Source organism: Salminus brasiliensis, chromosome 8 (assembly GCF_030463535.1).
Source record: "Salminus brasiliensis chromosome 8, fSalBra1.hap2, whole genome shotgun sequence".
NCBI lineage: Eukaryota > Metazoa > Chordata > Actinopteri > Characiformes > Bryconidae > Salminus > Salminus brasiliensis.
The window spans coordinates 3,023,412-3,047,833 of record NC_132885.1 but is presented as its reverse complement, the minus strand read 5'-3'; the positions used below and the strand labels follow the sequence as shown (position 1 = coordinate 3,047,833).

The 24,422-nt window shown below is 41.5% G+C and overlaps 1 protein-coding gene across 4 annotated transcripts in view; it reads left to right on the top strand.

The window, feature by feature from the left end:
- The window catches only part of nckap1 (NCK-associated protein 1), an 82,356-nt gene extending 58,147 nt beyond the window's left edge, over positions 1-24,209 (top strand). For all 4 annotated transcript variants that reach the window (XM_072685397.1, XM_072685396.1, XM_072685395.1 and 1 more), the window contains 13 exons: positions 1,618-1,757; positions 2,626-2,757; positions 8,364-8,582; positions 9,145-9,275; positions 9,570-9,667; positions 11,884-11,977; positions 13,127-13,209; positions 13,410-13,490; positions 13,778-13,871; positions 16,801-16,917; positions 18,730-18,839; positions 19,162-19,251; positions 23,914-24,209. In XM_072685397.1, the coding sequence (XP_072541498.1) occupies positions 1,618-1,757; positions 2,626-2,757; positions 8,364-8,582; positions 9,145-9,275; positions 9,570-9,667; positions 11,884-11,977; positions 13,127-13,209; positions 13,410-13,490; positions 13,778-13,871; positions 16,801-16,917; positions 18,730-18,839; positions 19,162-19,251; positions 23,914-24,030 (1,506 nt within the window). In that variant the 3' untranslated portion in view covers positions 24,031-24,209. The remainder of the gene's footprint in view (positions 1-1,617; positions 1,758-2,625; positions 2,758-8,363; positions 8,583-9,144; positions 9,276-9,569; positions 9,668-11,883; positions 11,978-13,126; positions 13,210-13,409; positions 13,491-13,777; positions 13,872-16,800; positions 16,918-18,729; positions 18,840-19,161; positions 19,252-23,913) is intronic.
- The last annotated feature ends 213 nt before the right edge of the window (positions 24,210-24,422 follow it).

Here is a 24,422-nt window from a genome sequence, read left to right as displayed (position 1 = left end):
ACAAATCCAACCATACCACCACAAACCCATCTATACCACTTCAAGACTGTATATACCATCTCAAGCCCTGCAATACTACCTCAGACCCAGAAGTACCTCCTAAAACCCTCCACAAATCCAACCATACCACCTCAAACCCAGTAATAACCCAGTCAAACTTGCCATACATCCAACAGTACCATCCCCAAAAAGGAATACACTTCACAACCATTTGTGCCAGCTCAGGCCTACGTCACCCTAAAACCCATCTATACCACCTCAAGCCCAGAAACACCACCTCAAACCCAGTAATACCCACAAAACCCTCCATAAATCCAACCATACCACCTCAAACCTGAGAATTACCCAGGCACTTTCCGTAACTCCAACCGCACCACCTCAAACCCATCTATACCACTCAATACCATCTCAGGCCCTACTACCTTAGACCCAGAAGTACCTCCTAAAACCCTCCACAAATCCAACCATACCACCTCAAACCCATCTATACCACCTCAGGCCCTGCAATACTACCTAAAACCCAGACCTACCTCCTAAAAACCCTTCACAAACCAAACTGCACCACCTCAAACGTTTAAAACTGCGGGAGGACTGGTCGATCTCAGAATATAAACCAGTACAGTAATCCAGACTAATTATTCTGGAGATAATAAAAGCCTGGATTACTGTTTCCAGATTTTGTTGAGTAATAAATTATAAAAATCTGCATTTACTTGCTTTTCAAATCCAAGATCCCAAGATTCCCAGCGTTCCTAGGAAGCCCTCGGTGGATTTGGATGGACCAAACTGACCTCAGTTTTGCTCTCATTGAGTTGCAGAGAAGTTATTTGTCAACCAAGTTTGAACATGTAAAACACACCGGCTGCCCAGTCTCACGGGTGGACACGGCTGTGAGTGGAACGAGATCCAGTGCTTACATATAATTAAGAGTGTAAGCTATACCCCCATCAGACCCACATTCAGACCATGGCCATAAACCAGTGTCCTCACCCTGACCCTAATCATAACTCTGTCCGTAACTCTTTCCCAATCCTCAGCCCTTCAGTGTCCTGACCCAACCTCAGCCCTCAGCCCTCATCATGCCATAGTGCAAGCCTCGAAGTCTACAAAGCCACACACACACTCACACACACACACACATACATACTGCCAAACAGTGAGAAGTGATACCCCCAACTTTTCATATAATTGACTGGCACGTTACCAAGAGCTGAGAGAAATTCACTAATGCACGCCCCGCAGGGTTCCTGCAGCCTGATGTGGAACAAATCCGCCCCTCCACAACCTCGCTCCCCTGTTTTCTCTGTTCTAGTGTGTGTGTGTGTGTGTGTGTAGATTTAGGAAAGCAAAACTTCCCCAGATGTTTTCCACCTCTGCCAGTCCATGGGGCATCATCATCACCCCCTCCTCCTCCTCCTCATCTTCCTCTTCAGCTAATGACCCAGCTAATGCTCAGGGAAATCTCTCCTTGTCTTGTTTTTGCAATAACATAAGCAAACAAGACAAGGCCCTCGTAACTCTCTCTGAGCATGGTGCTCATGTCTCTTTGTTGCTCGTTGGGTTTATGGATGTTAAAAAGCGGGGGACTTTTCCTGTTCCCTTCTCCCACCCGTGCAGCTACTGCCAAAACACTGCGCCAAAACCATCAGTCAGGCCGTGAACAAGAAGTCGAAGAAGCAAACGGGGAAGAAGGGAGAGCCGGAGAGGGAGAAGCCCGGAGTGGAGAGCATGAGGAAAAACAGACTTCTCGTCACCAAGTAAGCAGCTCTCCGCGGGACACCCGCACACACACACACACACACACACACACACACAGGCGTTCGTTTTTCGTACGTTTATCCTCTCGACTTTTTCAGCGACAGCCAGTGGGAATCGGAGATGACCTTTACACACGCTTCCAGTTTCTTTCACACACAGAAATACTAAAGTTAGGACTACATACACACTAGATGTCCAAATATTTATGGACACGAACGAACGTCTAATGATTGCAGGTTAGGTTGCACCCATTGCTGAGACAGATGTGCAAATGAGCTTGTAGAGAAGCACTGCCAATAGAATAGGACTCTCTGGAGCTACCTCATGCCAGGTTAGAGACAACATCCTGACCTTACTCAAATCCTCACAGCAATGCTCCTCCAAAATCTATTAGAGGGTCCTCTTCCCTGGACAGTAGAGCCAGTTACTCCAACAAAAACAGGATAAGCTTGTTCTAATACCCTTGATTTCAGAAGATACAGTAAATGAGCATGTGTCCCAATACTTTTGTCTCCATATAGGTACTTAAACATCATAAATAAGCACCCAAGTCTCCCTCATTGTTGAAAGTCTAGCCTTTAGGCATCTTTCCAGCAGCTTCAACAGATTCCAGCTCAGCTTATCCCAGCCTGCTGGAGGTCTCTGCTGCAATATCAGCCCTCTAACATACACACTCAGTTACACTCACAGATCCCACGCCTAATAGAAAGAGGATAGAGCTCTATCCCTCACTCTAATGTTCAGCATTAGCCGTGTTATATTGGAGGTTAAGCTGTGTTCGCTGTGACCGATTTGCCTGTTTAATCTGAAGGAAATGAGTTTTTAATGCGAGCTCCTGTCTGACGTCTGAGGTTCTTGTGTTTCTAGCTTGGATAAGCTGCACACAGCGCTGTCGGAGCTTTGCTTCTCCATCAACTACGTGCCCAACATGGTGGTGTGGGAACACACCTTCACTCCACGCGAGTATCTCACCTCGCACCTGGAGATCCGCTTCACCAAGTGAGTCTTTTTCTTTCTCGTTCTCACACAAGTCAGTGTCCGATTGGTTTCCTTTCATTCTAAAATTTGGACACGGTGTAAAGAACTGCCGGGTTCACATTATGTCAAAAAGTGAAGAACAGCAACAATGGAGACAATGGAGTTTTGTGCTCGTCAGTGATGATAAACAGCCCTTAGGGCAGACTGTCCTTTTAAAACCGCCTCTCCTGAGACGCCTGTTTAAGTGCAGCTTCTATAAACATATATGCATTTATGTAAATATATGTATCGTATACATTATATCTGTGTATGGTCTATCTGATCTCTTCTAGGGTTGACGTGTAGAGGTAAAGTGTGAAGTGAAATAAGACATTTCCTCAGTGTTACAATTTCACGTTACAATTTCGAGAGAACTAACTCTGTTGAGAAATATCACTAATACCCCCATCAGATACCTCCATAGATCCAACTATACCCCTGCCAAACCCTCCATAAATCCAACAATACCACCCCAAACCAATCTCTGCCTCCTCCAACTTAGCAATGCCACCTCAAACCCAGTAATACCTCAGTCAAACCCTCCACAGATCCAACCATACCACCTTGAACACTGCTATACCACTCAAGCCCAACAGTACCCCCATCAGACACCTCCACAGATCCACCTATACCATTTCAAACCCAACAATACCTCCACAGACCCATCTATACACCTCAACCCCAACAATATCCCTGACAAACTTTCCACAGATCCAACTATACCACCTCAAACACTGCTATACCCCTCAAACCCAACAATATCCCCATCAAATACCTCCGCAGATCCAAATATACCACCTCAAACACTGCTATACCCCTCAAACCCAACAATATCCTCATCAGATACCTCCACAGATCCAACTATACCACCTCCATCCAATCTCTGCCTGCACAAATTCACCAGTGCCACTTCAAATAACCAGTAATACCACAGTCAAACCCTGCACAGATCACAGATCCAACTATACCACTTCATATCCATCCGTCACCTCAATCACAGTAATACTTCTATCAAATGTTCCACAAATCCTCTCAGATCCTCCACCAATCCCTGTCACCTTAAACCCCTTCAGAACTGCCTCAAACACAGCTATACCACCTCAAACCCAGCATTACCTCAGTCAAACCCTCTGCAAATCCTATACTATACTACATACAAAACCTCCTCTAACACCTCGAACCCACCAGCACCACCTCAGACTCCCCTAACACCCAGCCTTGTAAGTCATTTTTATTTACGAAGCACATTTAAAACGGGTGTTTACTCCAAAAATGCTCCAAATAGCAGGACGTCTCGAAATATTCCCACTGCAAATACAGGCCTGCACTGTTCTTAACTTACTGTAAATCATTCAGCTCTTAGCCTCAGTGTAAACACAGGGAAAAGACACAATTCTCTGCTGTTGGATGAGATATATGTGTGATCTATAAATATGTGTGTGTGTGTGTGTATGTGTGTGTGTGTATGTGTATATACAGTGGGGGGGGAGTATTTAGTCAGTCACCAATTGTGCAAGTTCTCCCACTTAAAAAGATGAGAGAGGCTGTAATTGACATCATAGGTAGACTCAACTATGAGAGACAAAATGAGGAGAAAAATATCAGAAAATCACATTTTTGAAGAATTTATTTGCAAATAATGATGGAAAATAAGTATTTGGTCGCCTACAAACAAGCAAGATTTCTGTCTGTCACAGACCTGTAACTTCTTCTTTAAGAGGCTTCTCTGTCCTCCACTCATTACCTGTGTTAATGGCACCTGTTTGACCTGGTTAACAGTATAAAAGACACCTGCCCACAACCTCAAACAGTCCCACTCCAAACTCCACTATGGTGAAGACCAAAGAGCTGTCGAAGGACACCAGAAACAGAACTGTAGACCTGCACCAGGCTGGGAAGACTGAATCTGCAATAGGCAGCAGCTTGGTGTGAAGAAATCTACTGTGGAGCAATAATCAGAGCCTCCATCAGGGGCTCCACGCAAGATCTCAGCCCGTGGGGTCAAAATGATTACAAGAACAGTGAGCAAAAATCCCAGAACCACACGGGGGGACCTAGTGAATGACCTGCAGAAAGCTGGGACCAACGTTACAAAGGCTACCGTCAGTAACACACTACGCCGCCAGGGACTCAGATCTTACAGTGCTAGACGTGTTCCCCTGCTTAAGCCAGTACAGATCTGGCCCGTCTGAAGTTTGCTAGAGAGCATTTGGATGTTCTGGAAGAGTTTTGGGAGAATGTCTGATGGTCAGATGAAACCAAAGTAGAAATGTTTGGTACAAACACAACTCGCTGTGTTTGGAGGAGAGTGAATGCTGAGTTGCATCCAAAGAACACCATGAACACCAACTGTGAAGCATGGGAGTGGCAACATCATGCTTTGGGGCTGTTTCTCTGCAAAGGGACCAGGACGACTGGTCAGTGTACATGAAAGAATGAATGGGGCAAACCTCTTTCCATCAGCAAGGGCATTGAAGATGAAACGTGGCTGGGTCTTTCAGCATGACAATGATCCCAAGCACACTGCCAGGGCAACAAAGGAGTGGCTTCGTAAGAAGCATTTCAAGGTCCTGGAGTGGCCTAGCCAGTCTCCAGATCTCAACCCCATAGAAAACCTTTGGAGGGAGTTGAAAGTCTGTGTTGCCCGCCAACAGCCCCAAAACATCACTGCTCTAGAGGAGATCTGCATGGAGGAATGGGCCAACATACCAGCAACGGTGTGAGCCAACCTTGTGAAGACTTACAGAAAACGTCTGACCTCTGTCATTGCCAACAAAGGATATATAACAAAGTATTGAGATGAACTTTTGTTATTGACCAAATACTTATTTTCCACCATTATTTGCAAATAAATTCTTAAAAATCAGACGATGTGATTTTCAGAATTTTTTTTCTCATTTTGTCTCTCATAGTTGAGTCTACCTATGATGTTAATTACAGCCTCTCTCATCTTTTAAAGTGGGAGAATATATACACACACACACACATTAGTGTGTGTATCAGTTCTGGTCTGTGTCTGTGTCAGTTGCTCAGCAGGCTTCCAAACTCTCCCCCCCCCCCCCGGGGAAATAACGCACTTGCACAGATTCCTTGCAGCCTCCTGGTCGTAGCCCACAGTTGGCCAGCTAGCCACAGTTGCCTGACCTCATTTTCATTCATTTTCACTCAGGTCTTACCTGACCTGCTGCCCATAGCCATAGTCCGGCCCCAGTTTCTGTCGATGCTTTTCTTAACTGACTTGGTTCTTATTCATTTTCCTCAGGGTGCGGGACGGCGGGGGGGGCGGGACGGGGCAGGTGGGTGGGGTGCTGGGGGGGGTAGTGGTTATTGCCGTGTTTTATGTCAGAGAAACACATTGTTCACTTCTCCCCTGTTAATTAAGTGGAGAATTGAAAAACGAGCGTGAAGGGCCCTCTCCCGGCTTTACTGTTCGATTTGTGTGATTTATTGGTCCAGCCGACGGAGTTTGGGTTAGAGCGATTTTTGACGCTGCTCCAAATCTGAACCCTGTCCAACCACATAAACACGAGCTGAGGAATAACAGGTATTTTCCACTGTGGGATTCAAAGGCTCTGACGCGGGTACGCTGGCCGGCCCCGCTCTCCCGGGCTGTGAACCCCTCGAAATGGTTGCGTTGCTCAGCGAGGAGAGGCCCTATTAGCAGTGTTCACTGCTACCCCCTCTTCCAGCCTCCCCGCAGGTCAGACTGGATAAAACCTTTTATTGCGTGTTACTTTCCCAGCCTTCTTACGACGGCCCTCAATAAGTTGCCTGTGGTGTGTTTGTGTGTGTGTGTGCGTGGTCATTATGGTCAGCCGGAGTGTGAAAAAACACAAACAAACAAAATAAGTTTTTAACATCGCCAGATTATTTACCAATGTGGAAAAAGACCGAACTACAATCCAGCCATTGTTCACAACAGTGCTGCTGCTTAGGCCTTTATGTAAGGGTGTCGTCCACAGGTGATGCTTTCAGTCCAAGTAGAAAGCATATCTACATCATCAGGCTTCTAATTACATTTGCATTTACTATCCAGACGTGTATCCAGACGTTTACCGTGTTACCAGCACAGCCAACCTTACTGAGGTTCTGATATCTAGAACAGAGTTACCAGCCCATATACAGATACAAGCTCGAGGCTCGACCCCAGTCAAACCCCAAATGATCTGCAAAACCACAGCCGCAGCTCAGAGTAATGTACATACAATATATATATATATATATATATATACCCCCAGTCGAGCCTCGAGCTTGTATCTGTATATGGCCTGGTAACCCCGTTCTAGATATCAGAACCTCAATAAACCCCAAAAGATCTGCGAAACCACAGCCGCAGCTCAGAGTAATGTACACACACACATATATATATATATATATAAAGGTAAAGGTAAAGGTATTTGTCACTGCACAGCGAAATTTGTGTCCTCCGCATTTAACCCATCTGTGGTAGTGAACACACACACACACTAGTGCACTAGGGGCAGTGAGTACACACACACACACCCAGAGCGGTGGGCAGCCAACTCCAGCGCCCGGGGAGCAGAGAGGGTAAAGGGCCTTGCTCAAGGGCCCAACAGTGGCAGCTTGCCGAGCCCAGGTATCGAACCCACTATATATATATATATATATATATATACCCCAGTCGAGCCTCGAGCTTGTAGCTGTTTATGGGCTGGTAACTCGGTTCTAGATATCAGAACCTCAGTAAATCCCACAGATCTGCGAAACCACAGCCGCAGCTCAGAGTAAAAAATCCTAAAGACTCTGTCTCGGGGGTTGTGTGCGTTGCCATGGTAACATGCACTAAATTGTATTCGCCAGTGATGGAGGGCTGTCAGTCATGTACGCTCATTAGAATATTAAGGCCAAGCCCTGACCGTTCTTAGAGAGGTGTGAGGAGTGCATTTTTGGGGGAGTTTAGTATTTTATCAAAGATTCTATATATCAGTGTGCCCCTTATTAGCTACGTCTTATAGCTTAATAAGAGAAGACCGTTTATTTTAACCTTTATTTAAATTAATTATTCATTTATTTTATTTTATTTTATTTATTAATTTATACATAATGTATTTATTTTATTTTATTCAATTTTATTAAAAAAAAAAAATTCCAGATGTGTTTTACATCTCTGCTGTTTATTTTAAATTGTACCACACTTTAGCTGACTCCTGTAGTCTTTTTATTGTGCTCTAAAAATAATAATAATAATAATAAACTGGACTTTATTTGCATAATTTTTGCATATTTCATACTTACACACACACATATATATATATATATATATATATATATCCCTGAAAAGACACAACAGGAAGTGACATATGCAGCAGATGTACTAATGTGGGGGTGGGCAGTGCAAATTGTAGCATATGTTAAAGTGACGTGTGCATAATCAGTTATTGATGATGCAGAGTTCAGTACTGAGTTATGGGGTAATAAGGGGGGGGTAGTTCTCAGTACATTCGGGACTGTTGTTTTTCCTGTACAGCATTTCTAAGATCCATTAAGACTGAATTGGCTCAGTGCTAGTGCTACACCAGTAAGGTGGTGTTATTAGAGAACTGAGTGTTGCTTTTGATCCCCCTCAGGTCCATAGTGGGAATGACCATGTACAACCAGGCCACGCAGGAGATAGCCAAGCCATCTGAGCTTCTGACCAGTGTGAGGGCCTATATGACGGTGCTGCAGTCCATCGAGAACTATGTGCAGATCGACATCACCAGAGTGTTCAACAATGTGCTGCTGCAGCAGACGCAGCACCTGGACAGCCACGGAGAGCCCACCATCACCAGCCTCTACACTAACTGGTACGGCGCAGACACAGACACCTTACTGGGCTTATGAGGAACTTTTGAACTGCCTTAAGCTTAATGGTGTACATCAAGGCTCTGTTTTAGGTCCTATATTGATTTCAAAGCGATCGATATAGGACCTAAAACCGAGCCTTGAGGTACACCATCACACTCAGTGCAGTTTTAGCACAGATCCTGTTCGGCTGTGTTCTGTACACCTTCGATATCCTTGCCTAAGGATTGCCTAGTGAGATTCGTAAGATGCTCATTCCTGTGGAGATGCTGAATGTCTTCCATGTGTTTGCTTGGCTGTGGCTTGAGGAAAGCCCAAGTCTTTAGAAATGTTGTTGCATCCCCTGCAGAAAGGGTTCACGAACTTTCCTCACGGCTGTATTTCATGCAGCCTCGGCCCACTGTCGTCTGTCTTCACCCATTATCATGACAAGTGGAACGAGAGTAGAAATTCCTGAGCGTAAACACATCACAGAGTCTGCTGTGGTGAAGACGACAGGCTTGTTGTTGTGGTATGACCGTATGAACTGTTTTGAACCGAGGGAATTTTTGCCCGTCCTCACAGGTATCTGGAGACCTTGCTTCGGCAGGTGAGCAACGGCCACATAGCTTACTTCCCCGCCATGAAGGCTTTCGTCAACCTGCCCACGGAGAACGAGCTGACCTTCAACGCTGAGGAGTATTCGGATATTTCAGGTAACGTCTCGGAGAGCCTTACGGGAAAGCTTCAACCAAAAGATAGCGTAGTCCAGACAGTCGGCATCCGCTGATTGTTTGCTGTTTTAACTTATTCGGATGAACTGTTCTTCTGCTTCGGGACGGTTTAGAAAAATTGAAATTGCATAATCGTAATGAACTGTTTATTCTGCCCTTCATTCTTCCGTTTATTGTGAACTGCTTTGGCAGAAGTCTTTGATTAGTTTGGATCGGTAGTTTATGCAGCTTTACAGTGTTCTCTGCTGAAACGCACGTCTTTCCTCTGCCATTCAGAAATGCGCTCCCTCTCGGAGCTGCTGGGTCCATACGGGATGAAGTTCCTCAGTGAGAGCCTGATGTGGCACATCTCCTCCCAGGTGGCTGAGCTAAAGGTGAGTGAGGGAGGGAGGGAGGGAGGGCACAGAACCTATGTGTAAATTTTATATATATTTTTTTATTTTATTTTAGTCCTCTGGCTATTCAAATGTAATTTGCATATTTAATTATACAATAATTTACACATAGGTTCTGTGCTGAGAGGCTTGACTCTGCACTTTAGAAATGCTTTTCAATGTTAAAATTGACAAAAACAGTGAAAGTTTCTTCACCAAACAAGACTGACATTTATTTATTTATTTATTTATTTATTTAATTTAAACGCAAATTTGCTTTGGATTAAAGTGTAAAATCCACTTTTGGAAATTTCTCTCTCCTGATTTTTCTCTCTCTCATTTCTTTGAGCTTCTAGTAAGGAAATAATAGACATTACAATTAGGGAAGCACTGATGCCACACTTTTCATTTCCGATACCATTTACCAGATTTTCAAGTATCTGCTGATACAGTACAGATACTGAGACCAGCTCAGACTTAAATAGTCGGCCGATGTTTTTTATTTATTTATTTTTCTAAACAACCACAATTTGGCTTCCGCATTTATCCCATCCGTGCACACACACACACACCTGTGAAACACACACACAGTGGACAGTGAGCAGCCATTGCTGCGGAGAGGGTGAAGGGTCTTGCTCAAGGGCCCAACAGTGGCAGCTTGCCGAGCCCAGGTATCGAACCCACAACACCTGTGATCAACAGCCCGGAGCTCTAACCACTGAGCCACCACTGTCCCAGATTCTGATACTGATGGTGTATATTAAAAAAACCCACTATGATAGTGTTGACATTTTTATGTATATTTTATATTTTATCCCAAATATGATACAGTAAGCTTGAAAGAGCAGTTCCAGAGCTGAGTGTCAGAGCTGGAAAAAAAAAAACGATGCAGAAACACGAGCAGGTAGGGAAGCGTAATCTTGCTCAGCTTCACCTTTCAGCTTTTACCTGGTATTTAAATTCACATTTCAGAGCCGTGAAAAAAAAACCCACCAGTTTAGAGCCTCTGCAGCTAATTTCTGTTTTCGGTTTCGGTCATATTTCGGTTTCAGAACCGAAAAAAACACCACATGGAAACATGGAAAGTGCTAAAAGTTCCATTAAATATCTGTTTAGTGGTCATAACTGTTTATGACTGGCTTTTACTGGTTGTTTGAACGTTTGGTTTCATAACTTAAAAAATATGTAAAACAATAAAGGTAGGTCATCAGTATGCATGATTGTGTCAGTGCTCTCTATTACAGATACCAATGCTGTGTGTAAGCGCCAGTATCGGCGCCGGTATCAGTGCAATTCTAATTACAATAGACAGTTACATACTTTAGGGGTTAAAGGCATCTCAGGTGGCCCAGGTCATGGCCAGGAGCAGCAAAGAGCAGGGAAGATTGCCTTTCTCTGCTGGCTTCTTCCCTCAGCTGCTCAGAGCGTTCCAGCATTCCAGTTTTCTCCTGGAAACTGCCTGGGAGCAATTAGAAACTCTCCTCATTATTCCTTAATGAGGTGATTCCCGGAGCCAGCCGGACTTACCGGTAACTCTGTTTGGGTAGCGTGAGGCTCTTTTGAGGCTTTTTTTTTTTTTTTTTTTTTTTTTTTTTTTTTTTTCCCTCTCCCCCCCTCCCTCCTCCGTTCTTGCTTATTGGGTAACTCCTGGGAACTGTCAAACATACTCTTCAAACCCTAACTGTGGTATCTGGTGTTTATATATCATAATATACAACGTGTTGTATAGCAATACGAATAGACGCCCTGTTGTTGTGTAGCTCAGAGCAGGAAAGGTTTCTGAAACCACTGTGTGTCGTATTTTCTCCGCCGCGTGCCTGTGGAAGTGTGATTGATGAAATTTATGATGACCTTGGCGTCGTAGCCTCTTTTTTTTCCCCACACCTGAAAATAATTCAGTGTCGCAATTCCATTGGATATATTTTATCTGATCGTGGGAGCCTAACACAAACGGCTGGGAGACTTGCGTTCCGGCCAGCTGTGTTCCAGCCAACAGCTCGTCCTCCAGCCCAAATCAAGACCCGCTTAAATAGAAATCTCATTTCCATTTGATCATATGATGGGTTTTTAGGTGCTGTACTCCATACATCCTCTTCACCAGTTCACCTCCACCACCTTAACCTCACATTATAATATCATGCTAGCTGGTCTTGTGGTCCGTGTTCGGAGGAACATGTGTCGGCTCATGCTACAGTGCTCCTTTTGTCCCGCTGCAGAAACTGGTGGTGGAGAACGTGGAGGTTCTGACCCAGATGAGGACCAGCTTCGACAAGCCCGATCACATGGCAGCACTGTTCAAAAGACTTACGTGTGAGTATCCAACTGGGGGTTCTAATAACTCCAAGGAACTTGCCAGAGAACTTGGCTGGAGCTCAGGAGATCATGGGTTTGGCTCGGGTTCAGGCCTCATGCCATTCACATTATTGAGCAAGGCACTTTAACTCCAGAGCCAAGCACTTCAGCTCCAGCAAGCTCCTGGAGTGCTTTCGCTGTGCTTGTGGCGGGTCGTGTTTAATAAAAGTGTCGAGCAGATGAGTAAATGTATCTACCCTCATCTCCTCCGTGTGCCAGGGCCACGGTTCGAGCTGTGGTTGCAGCTACATTTATGATTACACAGTATTTTGAACTTTATCATATTTTTAACACTAATAATAATAAATGCGTTGATGGGTGTGGTTTGTTTTTTTCCTGTGCATCTTAAGTTATGTAATTTTTTTATATAATAAGTAAAAAAAAAAATTGTGTGTCCAGAACGATGAACAGAGCTGTAGATCATTTTAAAAAGACCAGAGAAGCTGTGCAGCTTTGAGAATGAAGTTATAATGAAACTCATATCTGGCATGGCTTCAAAAATGATGATTTTCCATTGGGAAAAGGCAGAAAAATAGTAATATAAAACTTGGTCAGTTAATAAATTACTAAGTATTAATAAACGAATAAATAACTAATTTATTTAATGTAATTCATATTTTTTTAAATACATAAATACTTAATATAATATTTTTTTATAAAATCTAAAACGAACTAAATAAAAAAAAATAACTAAAATAAAACTGTTTAGAAGTTAGTCATTAACAGCCCCGCTAACTTTAACCTACAGATTCATAGTTTCATGAGAAATTCCTTAATATTTCACATGAGTAATTAATCGTACTATTAATAACTTATTCATTGCTCAAATAGACTAGATGTTACTCACCAAAGAAACTATATAAAATGTAGAAAATCTAAAATGAACTAAATAAAAAAATAACTTAAAATCGAAAAAAAAATTTTGTTTGTAAATCTACAATATTGTTTTTGTATATAAATAAGCAAAATATTTTATTTAAATTAGAAAAAATATTTTTATTAATTAAAAATATATATAATGTAAATTTATAAATAATAAAACATTTAATTATATATTTTATTTATTTCTTTTTTAATTATGCTTTTACTCCTCCTTTGTTCCTCTAGCGGTGGACAGCGTGCTAAAGAGGATGACCATCATCGGGGTCATCCTGTCCTTCCGCTCCCTCGCCCAGGAGGCGCTGCGAGATGTAAGTGGTTCCGCCCCCTCACCTTCCACTCCTCATGACTCAGCAGAAGCGTGTGTTTGGACAGCTCTCTCTGTTCTGCTGAAGGATGCTGTTCATCTCTGCGGTGCTGTTTGCTTTGCGTTTGATGCTTCACTGGGTGCATTGGGCCGCTCTGACCGCTGCAGGTGTTCTGACCGCTGGCCTGTTCTTGTCCTCTGCAGGTGCTGTCCTGCCACATCCCATTCCTGGTCAGCTCGGTGGAAGACTTCAAGGACCACATTCCTCGCGAAACAGACATGAAGGTAAACATCCTGCTGCTCACCAGCACAGACCCAGGGAATGGAAACCAGAGCCGTGCAGAATATGGATGAATCCCTGTGTTGTGGTCGTTGCTGTACATTGCCAGTGCATTATGCCTTACAGTATAAGAGGATCCGACCATGATCTTATGAAACCAGCTGCAGTCCGAGACCAAACCGCCTGCTAAACAGCCGGTCGTCATTTTTGCACTCAGAATACTGCAGTGAGCAGATCGTGTCTAACTGTAATGGAGACTGCTATTGGAAATAAGCCTCTCTCTCTGTCTCAGGTGGCGATGAACGTGTATGAGCTGTCCTCAGCAGCAGGGTTGCCCTGTGAGATTGACCCCGCCCTTGTGGTGGCTCTGTCCTCCCAGAAGTCCGGTAAGCATAGGGTCACTAACAGCCCTGCTAACTTTAACATACAGATTCATAGTTTCATGAGAAATTCCTTAATATTTCACATCTTACTTTGAAATCTTACTATTAATAACTTATTCATTGCTCAAATAGCCTGGATGTTACTCACCAAATGAACTATATAGACTAGTTCTATAGGAACCCTTTGGAAAGGCAGTATTCCACCATACAATCCCTCTTTGAAATTACTTAAGAATCAGATACACCTCCAACACTACACTTTTCCCCAAATGCCTCTAAAACATAAACACATAAAACTCAACCTTAAGAACTCCACAGATTCTCCATTTATTTCCATACCAAACCTTCTGAACTAAAATGTTAAAATATAAACAACATACAAAAAAACTCAGAACTCAGTTTAGAACTAAATCTACTAAAAATACAAACACGTTCAGAACTTAATATGTAAAAAAGCTTAAACGCCAATATACAAAACATACACAATTGGCTCCAAACCCAGTATATTTAACATATACCCAGAAATGTTCAGAACACAGATAGATAGAATACACAGAAAGAGCTCAGAACCAATACCCAAATTAACTCAAACCCAGTATATAAATTATATACTCAATATACAAAAACAGCTCAGAACCCAATATACAGAATTAGCTCCAACTCATGTACAAATGATATACCCAATGTACAGAGAGTTTAGAACTACTAAAATATATAAATCTGATATACACAAAGAGCTCAGAACTCCGTATACAAAACATACACAATTAGCTCAAAACTCTCAAAACTTAAATATTCCTACTATACAAAAATGTTCAGAACCCAATATACAAATACATCCCTGAAACCATTATAAAATAAAGAGGTAAGAACCCAGTATAAAAAACATACAAAAATATTTACTCAATATGCAAAAATGTTCAGAACCCAATATACGAAAAGGTCAGGTCGGAACCCATATATACAAAATATACAGAGTGACCTCAGAACCCAACACACAAACTCTAAAATAGCTCAAGACTTAATATAGAAAATATACTCAGTATACAAAATTGTTTATAACCCAATATAGTTCAGAACCCAGTGTACAAAATAGACAGAATGAGCTCAAGACCCAGTATACAAAAATGTTCAGGACCCAGTATACAAAATATACAGAGCAAGCTCAGAGCCGAATATACAATATACACAGAACAAGCTCAGAACCCAATATGAAAATGTTCAGAACCCAGTATACAAAATATACCCAATATACAAAATGTTCAGAACCAGTATACAAAATATATACAAAATATACATGTTCAGAACCCAGTATACAAAATATACCCAATATACAAAATGTTCAGAACCCAGTATACAAAATATATACAAAATATACATGTTCAGAACCCAGTATACAAAATATATACAAAATATACATGTTCAGAACCCAGTATACAAAATATATACAAAATATACAACATGTTCAGAACCCAGTATACAAAATATACCCAATATACAAAAGGTTCAGAACCCAGTATACAAAATATATACAAAATATACATGTTCAGAACCCAGTATACAAAATATATACAAAATATACAACATGTTCAGAACCCAGTATACAAAATATACCCAATATACAAAATGTTCAGAACCCAGTATACAAAATATATACAAAATATACATGTTCAGAACCCAGTATACAAAATATATACAAAATATACAACATGTTCAGAACCCAGTATACAAAATATACCCAATATACAAAATGTTTAGAACCCAGTATACAAAATATATACAAAATATACAACATGTTCAGAACCCAGTATACAAAATATACCGAATATACAACATGTTCAGAACCCAGTATACAAAATATATACAAAATACAAAAGGTTTAGAACCCAGTATACAAAATATACCCAATATATAAAAGGTTTAAAACCCAGTATACAAAATATATACAAAATATACATGTTCAGAACCCAGTATACAAAATATACCCAATATACAAAATGTTCAGAACCCAGTATACAAAATATATACAAAATATACAACATGTTCAGAACCCAGTATACAAAATATACCGAATATACAACATGTTCAGAACCCAGTATACAAAATATACCCAGTATACAAAAGGTTCAGAACCCAGTATACAAAAGGTTCAGAACCCAGTATACAAAAGGTTCAGAACCCAGTATACAAAAGGTTTAGAACCCAGTATACAAAATACTCAGAACCCAGTATACAAAATATACAAAAATGTTCAGGACCCAGTTTACAAAATATACCCAATATACAAAAGGTTTAGAACCCAGTATACAAAATACTCAGAACCCAGTATACAAAATATACAAAAATGTTCAGGACCCAGTTTACAAAATACTCAGAACAAGCTCAGAACCCAATAAAAAAAATGTTCAGAACTGTTTCTGACAAAGTATTTAGAAAACTAAACTCTATGAGCTGAACTGAAATTAAAAAGCTAAATAAAAATATAAATAAAAATTGAAATCTGTAGTAATTGGTTTGCGCTGAAATGTGACCGGTCCAGTCGAGCTCTTTGGAAGAACCCAGTAGAGTATGAAACTCTGTGCAGCTGTATATAAAACTCTGAGTACGGGACGTCCTGAGCGGACTGGTCTTTTGGCCCAGCTCTCCGTTTGTGTTGATTCTGCCTGTGTTTTAACACCGACCTCTGCTATTTACTGTCAAAACACTGCGTCACCTCACCCCAAATCACTCCCAGAGCGCTAGTACAAATAAGAGTTAATTGTTGGACATTAGCAGCATTTATCTTGGCCCCTGGGCCTAGCGCTCGGACAGTGCCTGGTGAGAGGGTACGTTCCTCCCCGAGGTTTCAGCTCCGTTCCTGTCGGAGCCAAAATAAAGGTGTGTGTGTGAGGAGCGGTGGAATAATTCCCCTATCGCCCGTGTCTGATAACAGAGAACATCAGCCCAGAGGAGGAGTACAAGATCGCCTGCCTGCTGATGGTGTTTGTGGCCGTCTCCCTGCCAACCCTGGCCAGCAATGTGATGTCCCAGTACAGCCCTGCAATCGAAGGTGACTGTTTGATATCACACACACTCACAGTGAACCACTGACCCAGACCTGACTGATATATCGATTGGTCAGTAATATCAGGCAATCTTGAGGTTCCAGAAACGTACTGAGCAAAATTCTTTATAATAAAGCTCAGAAAAGGAACAGCTCAGCTCTTCTTAACAGGTGCTGATATAGGAAATGCATCAGAATCTCATTTAAGTTTGAGGCTGATGAAGTGATGACCACGCGCTCATTTAATCACATCAACAGAGCTAGTTAATATAACTAGTAAATATAAGGATGGATGTTTGCCAATATATATATATAAAATATCCTAATGCTAATATATATCCTAATATATATATATGAAATGTGACCGATCCAGTCGAGATAGATATATATATATATATATATATATATATATATATAGATATATATATATATATATATATATAATTTATATTTAATTATTTTTATATATAGTTTAGGTTGATGTTTGTCTGATTAGACAAGCTGTGTCAGAAGTGGGTGTAACCTAAAGTAGCTGAAAGCGTGCATTAGAAGGGGGTGTCTACAAACATTTGGACAGAGTGTACCAAACACGTTTTTTTTGTTGTTGTTGTTTTTTAATATATAACTAATGTCCCTTTATTTTAATTATGCAATAAATTCCCTGAATGTACGTAGTTTGTTACAGCTATTCAAAGTCAACAGCATTGTTAAAGAGGATATAAAGAAACCTTATGTATTATAACTCCACCATTTGCAGAAAATGTATAAAATGGAAAAAAAGGACCTGAACTGGTACAAAGAACAGGATCATTGTGAAATAACAAAAGCATCAAAACTGAATTAGAAGTAGTTCTGCAAAAACTGCAAAAATAAAAATACATATATTTTTGGTAACATTTTTAGCCATTTAAAATGTTCGTATCAATTAATTCCTAAAATGTAATCAATCAGCCAAGATGGTCTGAAGTTGTGTCTTTAACAAGTCCGTTAACATGTGTAGCAATAAGTCACATGTAAAACACAACCCCGCCAAATCCCACATGACGAGATTCAGCTCAGTGGTCCCGAACAAAAATCAAGCTTCGACAAGAAGCTCACCAGTTAGCATGAGGGCTAACTGCTAACTGCTTACTTTCCTCAACCTGTGTGGACCCTGTATGACTCCCCTTTTATTATACATAAACCTGGACTAACGTATGGCTAAAAGCTTCCATTCATAGCTTTATTCACTTTATGGACAAAAGTATTGGGACACCTGCTTTAATACCATTGTTTCTTCTGAAATTAAGGATATTAAAAAGAGCTGGTAAAAGTCGGAGTAACAATTGTTGGAGTAACAGTCTCTACTGTCCAGGGTAGAAGGCTTTCTGCTAGATTTTGGAGGAGTTGGAGCACTGCCGTGAGGAATTGATTGGATTCAGCAACAAAAGCATTAGTGAGGTCAGGATGTTGGATGAACACCATCCCACCTCATCACCCCAACTCCCCCTAACTCATCCTCATCAAAAGTACTGGATGGAGCTCCACCATCCATCATTCCAGAGAACACAGTTCTTCCACTGCTCCACAGCTCAATGCTGGGGGGCTTTATACCCCTCTGCTCCGTAAAGTGCCCTATTTTATTGGCCACACTTCTCTACAGGGACTAGACAAGCTGTGTCAGCAATTAGTGTAACTGAAAGTAGCTGAAAGCTATCATTAGAAGGGGTGTCCACAAACATTTGGACGTTTAGGGTACACATTAATGTGGGTTAAATGGAGGATTTGTTAATGGGATTCTGAGTGTAACTGTTGTGACTCTCTGCACCTTTATTTTAGGCCACTGCAACAACATCCACTGTCTGGCTAAGGCCATTAACCAGATTGCTGCGGCACTTTTCACCATCCACAAGGGCAGCATTGAGGATCGTCTGAAGGAGTTCCTCGCTGTGAGTTCAGCACATCTGCAGACACCATGCTGATTAACTTCTCCAGATTCAACAACTTCAGGCACACTGCTTTATGCAAGTGGTCTGGCATTCATGCCCTGCACAGTTGAGCGTTTCACTCACCTAATTCCGCTGGCATATAATCACCCGGCTCTTCTGGAGCTGAAGGAGGTGTGCTGGAGCAGAGAAAAGCTTGCAGAGTTAAATATGTCGTCTGTCTGCAGGTTTAGACACAGTTTCTCTTTATTTTCTGCAGGGATGTTGAGTAATACACAGATACACACTTTCACTCACTCTTTCTCTCTCTGTCTCCGGGCCTCAGCTTGCCTCCTCCAGCTTGCTGAAGATTGGTCAGGAGACGGACAAGACGACCACCAGGAACCGCGAGTCTGTTTATCTTCTCCTTGACATGGTGAGTGCCCACCACGGTCACCTCTGCTCCTCAGCTCCTGATCTAAGGGCTGTTTATTCAGACGTCACCAGAACCTTCAGATAAACTCTCTACCCTGTCACCAGGAGTCCGATCTGACTTCACAGCATTTAATAATATACTGCAAAGTACACACTAAACACGCTATGAATTATTCAGTATCTACCCTGAATTACTCAGTACCCACTACAACTTGTTCCGTGTCCACTATATTAACTATTTACTATATTTATTTCTCTTAATTATTAAGTATCCATTATGAATTATTCAGTATCCACTATTCAGTATCTGCTGTGAATTATTCAGTTTCTATTATTCAGTACCCGCTGTGTATTATTCAGTACCCACTATGTATTATTCAGTACCCACTATGAATTATTCAGTATTTCCTATTAGTTTCATAGAATTACACACTTTTAACGATTAAGTATCCATTATGAATTATTCAGTATCCACTATTCAGTATCTGCTGTAAATTATTCAGTGTCCATTGTGAATTTTTCAGTACCCGCTATGAATTATTCAGTATCTACTATAAAGTTTTCAGTATCTACTATGAATTATTCAGTACCCGCTATGAATTATTTAGTACCCACTATGAATTATTCAGTGTCCCCTATTTTTCAGTATATTCAGTATTTACTATACATTTTTCATAGAATTACACACTCTTAATTATTAAGTATCCATTATGAATGATTCAGTATCTAATATTTAGTACCCACTGTGAATTATTCAGTACCCACTGTGAATTATTCAGTACCCACTGTGAATTTTTTAGTATCTGCCATGGATATTCAGTGTTTACTATGATTTTTTCATAGAATTACACACTTAATTGTTCAGTATCTACTATGAATTATTCAGTGTCCATTAGTACACTGTCCATTCAGTATTAACTAAGAATTTTTCAGCAAGTCCAATGATATATTCATGTGTTACATATTCATGTTTACTGTGGTTTATTCAGTATCCGCTGTGAATTATTTAGAGTCCACTAAGAAAAATTCAGTATCTGCTACAAATTGTTCTGGATCCACTATGAATTATTCAGTATTTACTACTAATTATTTATTACCCACTGTGAATTAGTCCGTATCCACTATGGATATTTTAGCAAGTCCTATGAGATATTCATTCAGTATCCACTATGAATTAGTAAGTAATGATTCAGTATCTACCACTGCTATGAATTTCACCGTATTAATGAGTGATTTTACTCAGCGTTTGCTGCATACAGAGTCTGTAGGGGCTCCAGCCCACACGTGTCCCAGAGTTTACAGAGTTTATTGTTTGACGGGTCCGTTAGGGCTCGCAGCAGCGCTGGAATAACTGAGCTGTAACATCTTTATCTGATCAGCGACTCGAAGGCGAGGAAGGTCGTGGAAGCGGGTCTTTGAAGGGAAGAGTGCTGGTCTGGCACTTGAGCTGTGTAAAACTCAAAGCTTTTTAAGGGATTTGTATTGGACTGTACATCTGCAGTCATGCATATGTATCCCCCAGCGTTTGATCAGAGGAGCTTGAGTGGGATTTGACTGCAGGATTAGCAGCTCTTTGAAGTGTAATCTACAAGCAGCCGGCTGTTATTGTGTAATGGAAAGTGACAAATGTCTTTATCAGACTGACGACATGTGTGTGTCCTCCACCCAGTGCCAGACCCACACACACTGCTCCACAGCAGACTGGCTAAACCACCACTAAAGCCCCGAGATCTGTTCTCACAGCTTTTTGGATGCGTTGGGTGGGACTGTAAATGAATGCCTGTACATGTGTATGTGTGTGCCCACATGTGTGTGTGTGTGTGTGTGTGTGTGTGTGTGTGTGTGTGTGTATGTGTGTGCCCACATGTGTGTGTGTGTGTGTGTGTGTGTTTCAACAAAGTCATTGGTGCTTGATTGAAACACATTAGAAATTATTGCAAAAAAGGGTTTTTACTAATTGTCCCTGGCCATAAGTATTTAGACAGTGTCAGTTTTTTTGTAATGTTGCCTCCGTGTACCACCCCAGTGGATTTAAAATGGAGCAATCAAGAAGTGATTGAAGTTTGGAAGACTTTCAGCTTTAATTCGAGAGGTTTAATAAAAAATGCTGCATTAATTAAACTTGCGTTTAGGAATTACAGTCGTTTTCACTTTCAGGACACAGAGACAATTATCCATGCTTTGGTATCGTCACGTCTTGATTATTGTAACACCTCTTTTGCATGTCCTGGAGCATGCCCTTAGTCCTGGAGCTTTTATGCAGCTGCAGTTGGTCCTGAGTGCGGCTGCTCGGATGCTTACTGGGACCAAAGGAAGGCAGCATATTACACCAGTATTGGCTTCACTGCTTTGGCTGCTTGTTGCTTTTAGGAAAATATCTCTGAGCTTTAGTCCCATATTCAGGGATTAGGGCAATGAGGTCTTCTATTTAAGGGCTTTTAGTAGGCCATGGGACTAAGCAAAGACAATTTTCTCACTCGGTGGTACACACAGCTCTGAAAAAGATTGAGAGACCACTTTTCTTAATTAATAATTAAGAGACTAATTTTCTTAACTGTGCATCTCTACGTGTCTGGCAGACGTTTCATTCCAGGTATTTCATCAAACAGAGCTGAGTTAGCTGAATTTACAGACTATAAATGGTATGAAGTCCCAACAGCAATGTGAAAGACTAGTGGAGAGCTGGCCGAGACGTGAGAGCTGTGATTGGCCATCGAGGTTATTTCACCGTAGTGATTTCTGAATGCTCTCAGAGTTCAGATATTAGTACTGTTTAAATCTGAGTAATAATTTCTTTACATTATAATTAAAGAGAGTAGTTTTTGAGCAGGTGTCATTTCTGCAAATAAATAAATGCTCAAAATAGTAAATATTTTTATTTGGAATTTAGGGGAAATGTTGTCCATGGTTTATGAAATACAGTGTAAATGTGCTGTATATATACTATCTATCTATGTATCTATTTATATATATATATATATATATATATATATATATATATATATATATATATGTGTGTGTGTGTGTTTACTTGCTTACATAGTCCCTGCATTCTCACAAGCTCAAAAGTAATTGGACAGTTGCCTGATAAGCGATTCCATGGCGATGTGTGGTCTGTTCCCCCTGTTATTTTAAGACAAATTAGGAAGATAAAAGGTGTGGAGTTTATTCTAAGTCTTGAATTTGCATGTGGTATCTGTTCATGGGGTCTACAGAGATGTTAAGGCGAGTGAAGGAGGTCAACGTTAGACTGAAAAAACTAATCAGCGGAAACTGAATAAGTGGCCAAATGAGAAGATAACGTAAAAATAAAATTCCTGAAGGGAAATTAGTGCTGCAGCATGTCACATACAGACCAACACGAGCACACACAGACGTGAGCCAAATAGAATAGAATAAATATAGAACAATAAAGAGAATAAAAATAGAATTCTAATAGAAATGATGAGGTGCCAGTGCAGTATTTCAGTGTTTAGTAGAGAATATAGGCTGGTACCGTGGGTAAGAGAGTGTCAACTATTTGGTTTATAAAGAACGCCCTGTCCGGCTCAGCTACACCAGAAAGCCTCACAATCATGGAAGACTGGTAAACAGATGAGCGAAGAAGAGGGGGAAGTCTTCACGACCTTTAGTCGAACCAAGAACACTCTTGAGGATGTAAGTGTATCATTGTCTAGGTCTACAGTCAAGAGACGCCTTCATGAAGGTAAATACAGAGGGGTTACTTCACTAAGACGGTTACTTCACTGGTAACACTCAAGAACAAAGAGGCCGGATTGAAGTGATTAACATCTGAAAAAAAAGAAAGAGCCTGTTCAGACCCACAACAAGATTCCTGGAACAAATGAGACCAATATTAACTCAAGTTCAGAAGGGGTTTATGACTGAAGCATCTGTCAAACATGGTGGAGGTACTGTTAAAGCATTAATATCTATGGTTGCTGGCAGAGCTGAGGTCACTGGTGTTTATTGGTGTGCCATAGCGTGTATAGAGCTCTACTTTCTACTCGTATTCAACCAAACGGTGCTAAAGTACAGAGGGGCATTGACCCGAAACACTAAATTAAGCAGCCTTTTACTTACTGAAGTCAGAAAAGCTAGGGTTAGGGTTCTCCCTAGGTTTCCCCCCAGAGATCAGTTTTTAACCCTAACTCTGCATTATCGTTAAAGGAGGGGCTGCACTTATGAATGAAGTAATTGACTGACAGCTTTGGCTGGAAGAGCCCCGGCCCCCTTCCTGTTCAGTACATGGAGGAGCTGAGTGTTGTAGAGGAACTTGAGGAACATGAGTGTCGTCCACTTAACGGACAAAACGGGAATCCAGGGCTGAATCCAGGGCTGAATCCAGGGCTGAATCCAGGGCTGAATCCAGGGCTGAATCCAGGGGTGGATCCACTCTGCCTCTGCACTGGAAGCTCAATGAAGACGGTCTGAGACACTGAGGATTGCTTGATCTGGGAGAAGGGGGCGGGTCTACCTAATAAGTAGGTCAGTCTGGCTGCACCTCTGGTCCACGCAGACTCCGGTTGCAAATTTGACAAAGTGGCGGACACTCTTGGCTTCACGGCGATGCGTCTCGTTACTAACGAAAGGTGCGCTCGGATCCTCTTTGATCTCTTCCGATCCTCTTTGATGTCTGACTTGATCTTTCTGTTTGCTCTAGATTGTCCAGGAGTCTCCGTTCCTCACCATGGACCTGCTGGAGTCCTGTTTCCCCTACGTGCTGCTCCGGAACGCCTACCACGCCGTCTACAAGCAGTCCGTTTCCGCATCGGCGTGAGCGGCGTCTCGGCCAGAGAGACGTGGACCAGCATCATTCCACACACTCCTCCAGGATCCTCCTCCAGTCTTACAGCCTGACCAGTGCAAGACTTCATTTGGGATCAGATCTTCTTCAGAACTGTAAGAAATTAAGTAGAAAAGGTAAAAATAAAAAATAAAAAAAAAGAACAAAGGAAAGCGCGAGAGCAAGTTGTTTATGGAGCGGTTACAGTACTCTAAAGTTCGGTTGTCAGGGACGAGTCTAACACTAAATCTCATTTTGATCAGATTTTGTGGGGTTTTTTCTTTTGTTTGGGGATTGGTTCGTTGGGTTTTAGGGGGCGGGGCCTGGGAGGGGAGGGTGGGATTTGCGATGGTTTAGGGGAATAATAATAAAAAATAATAAAACAC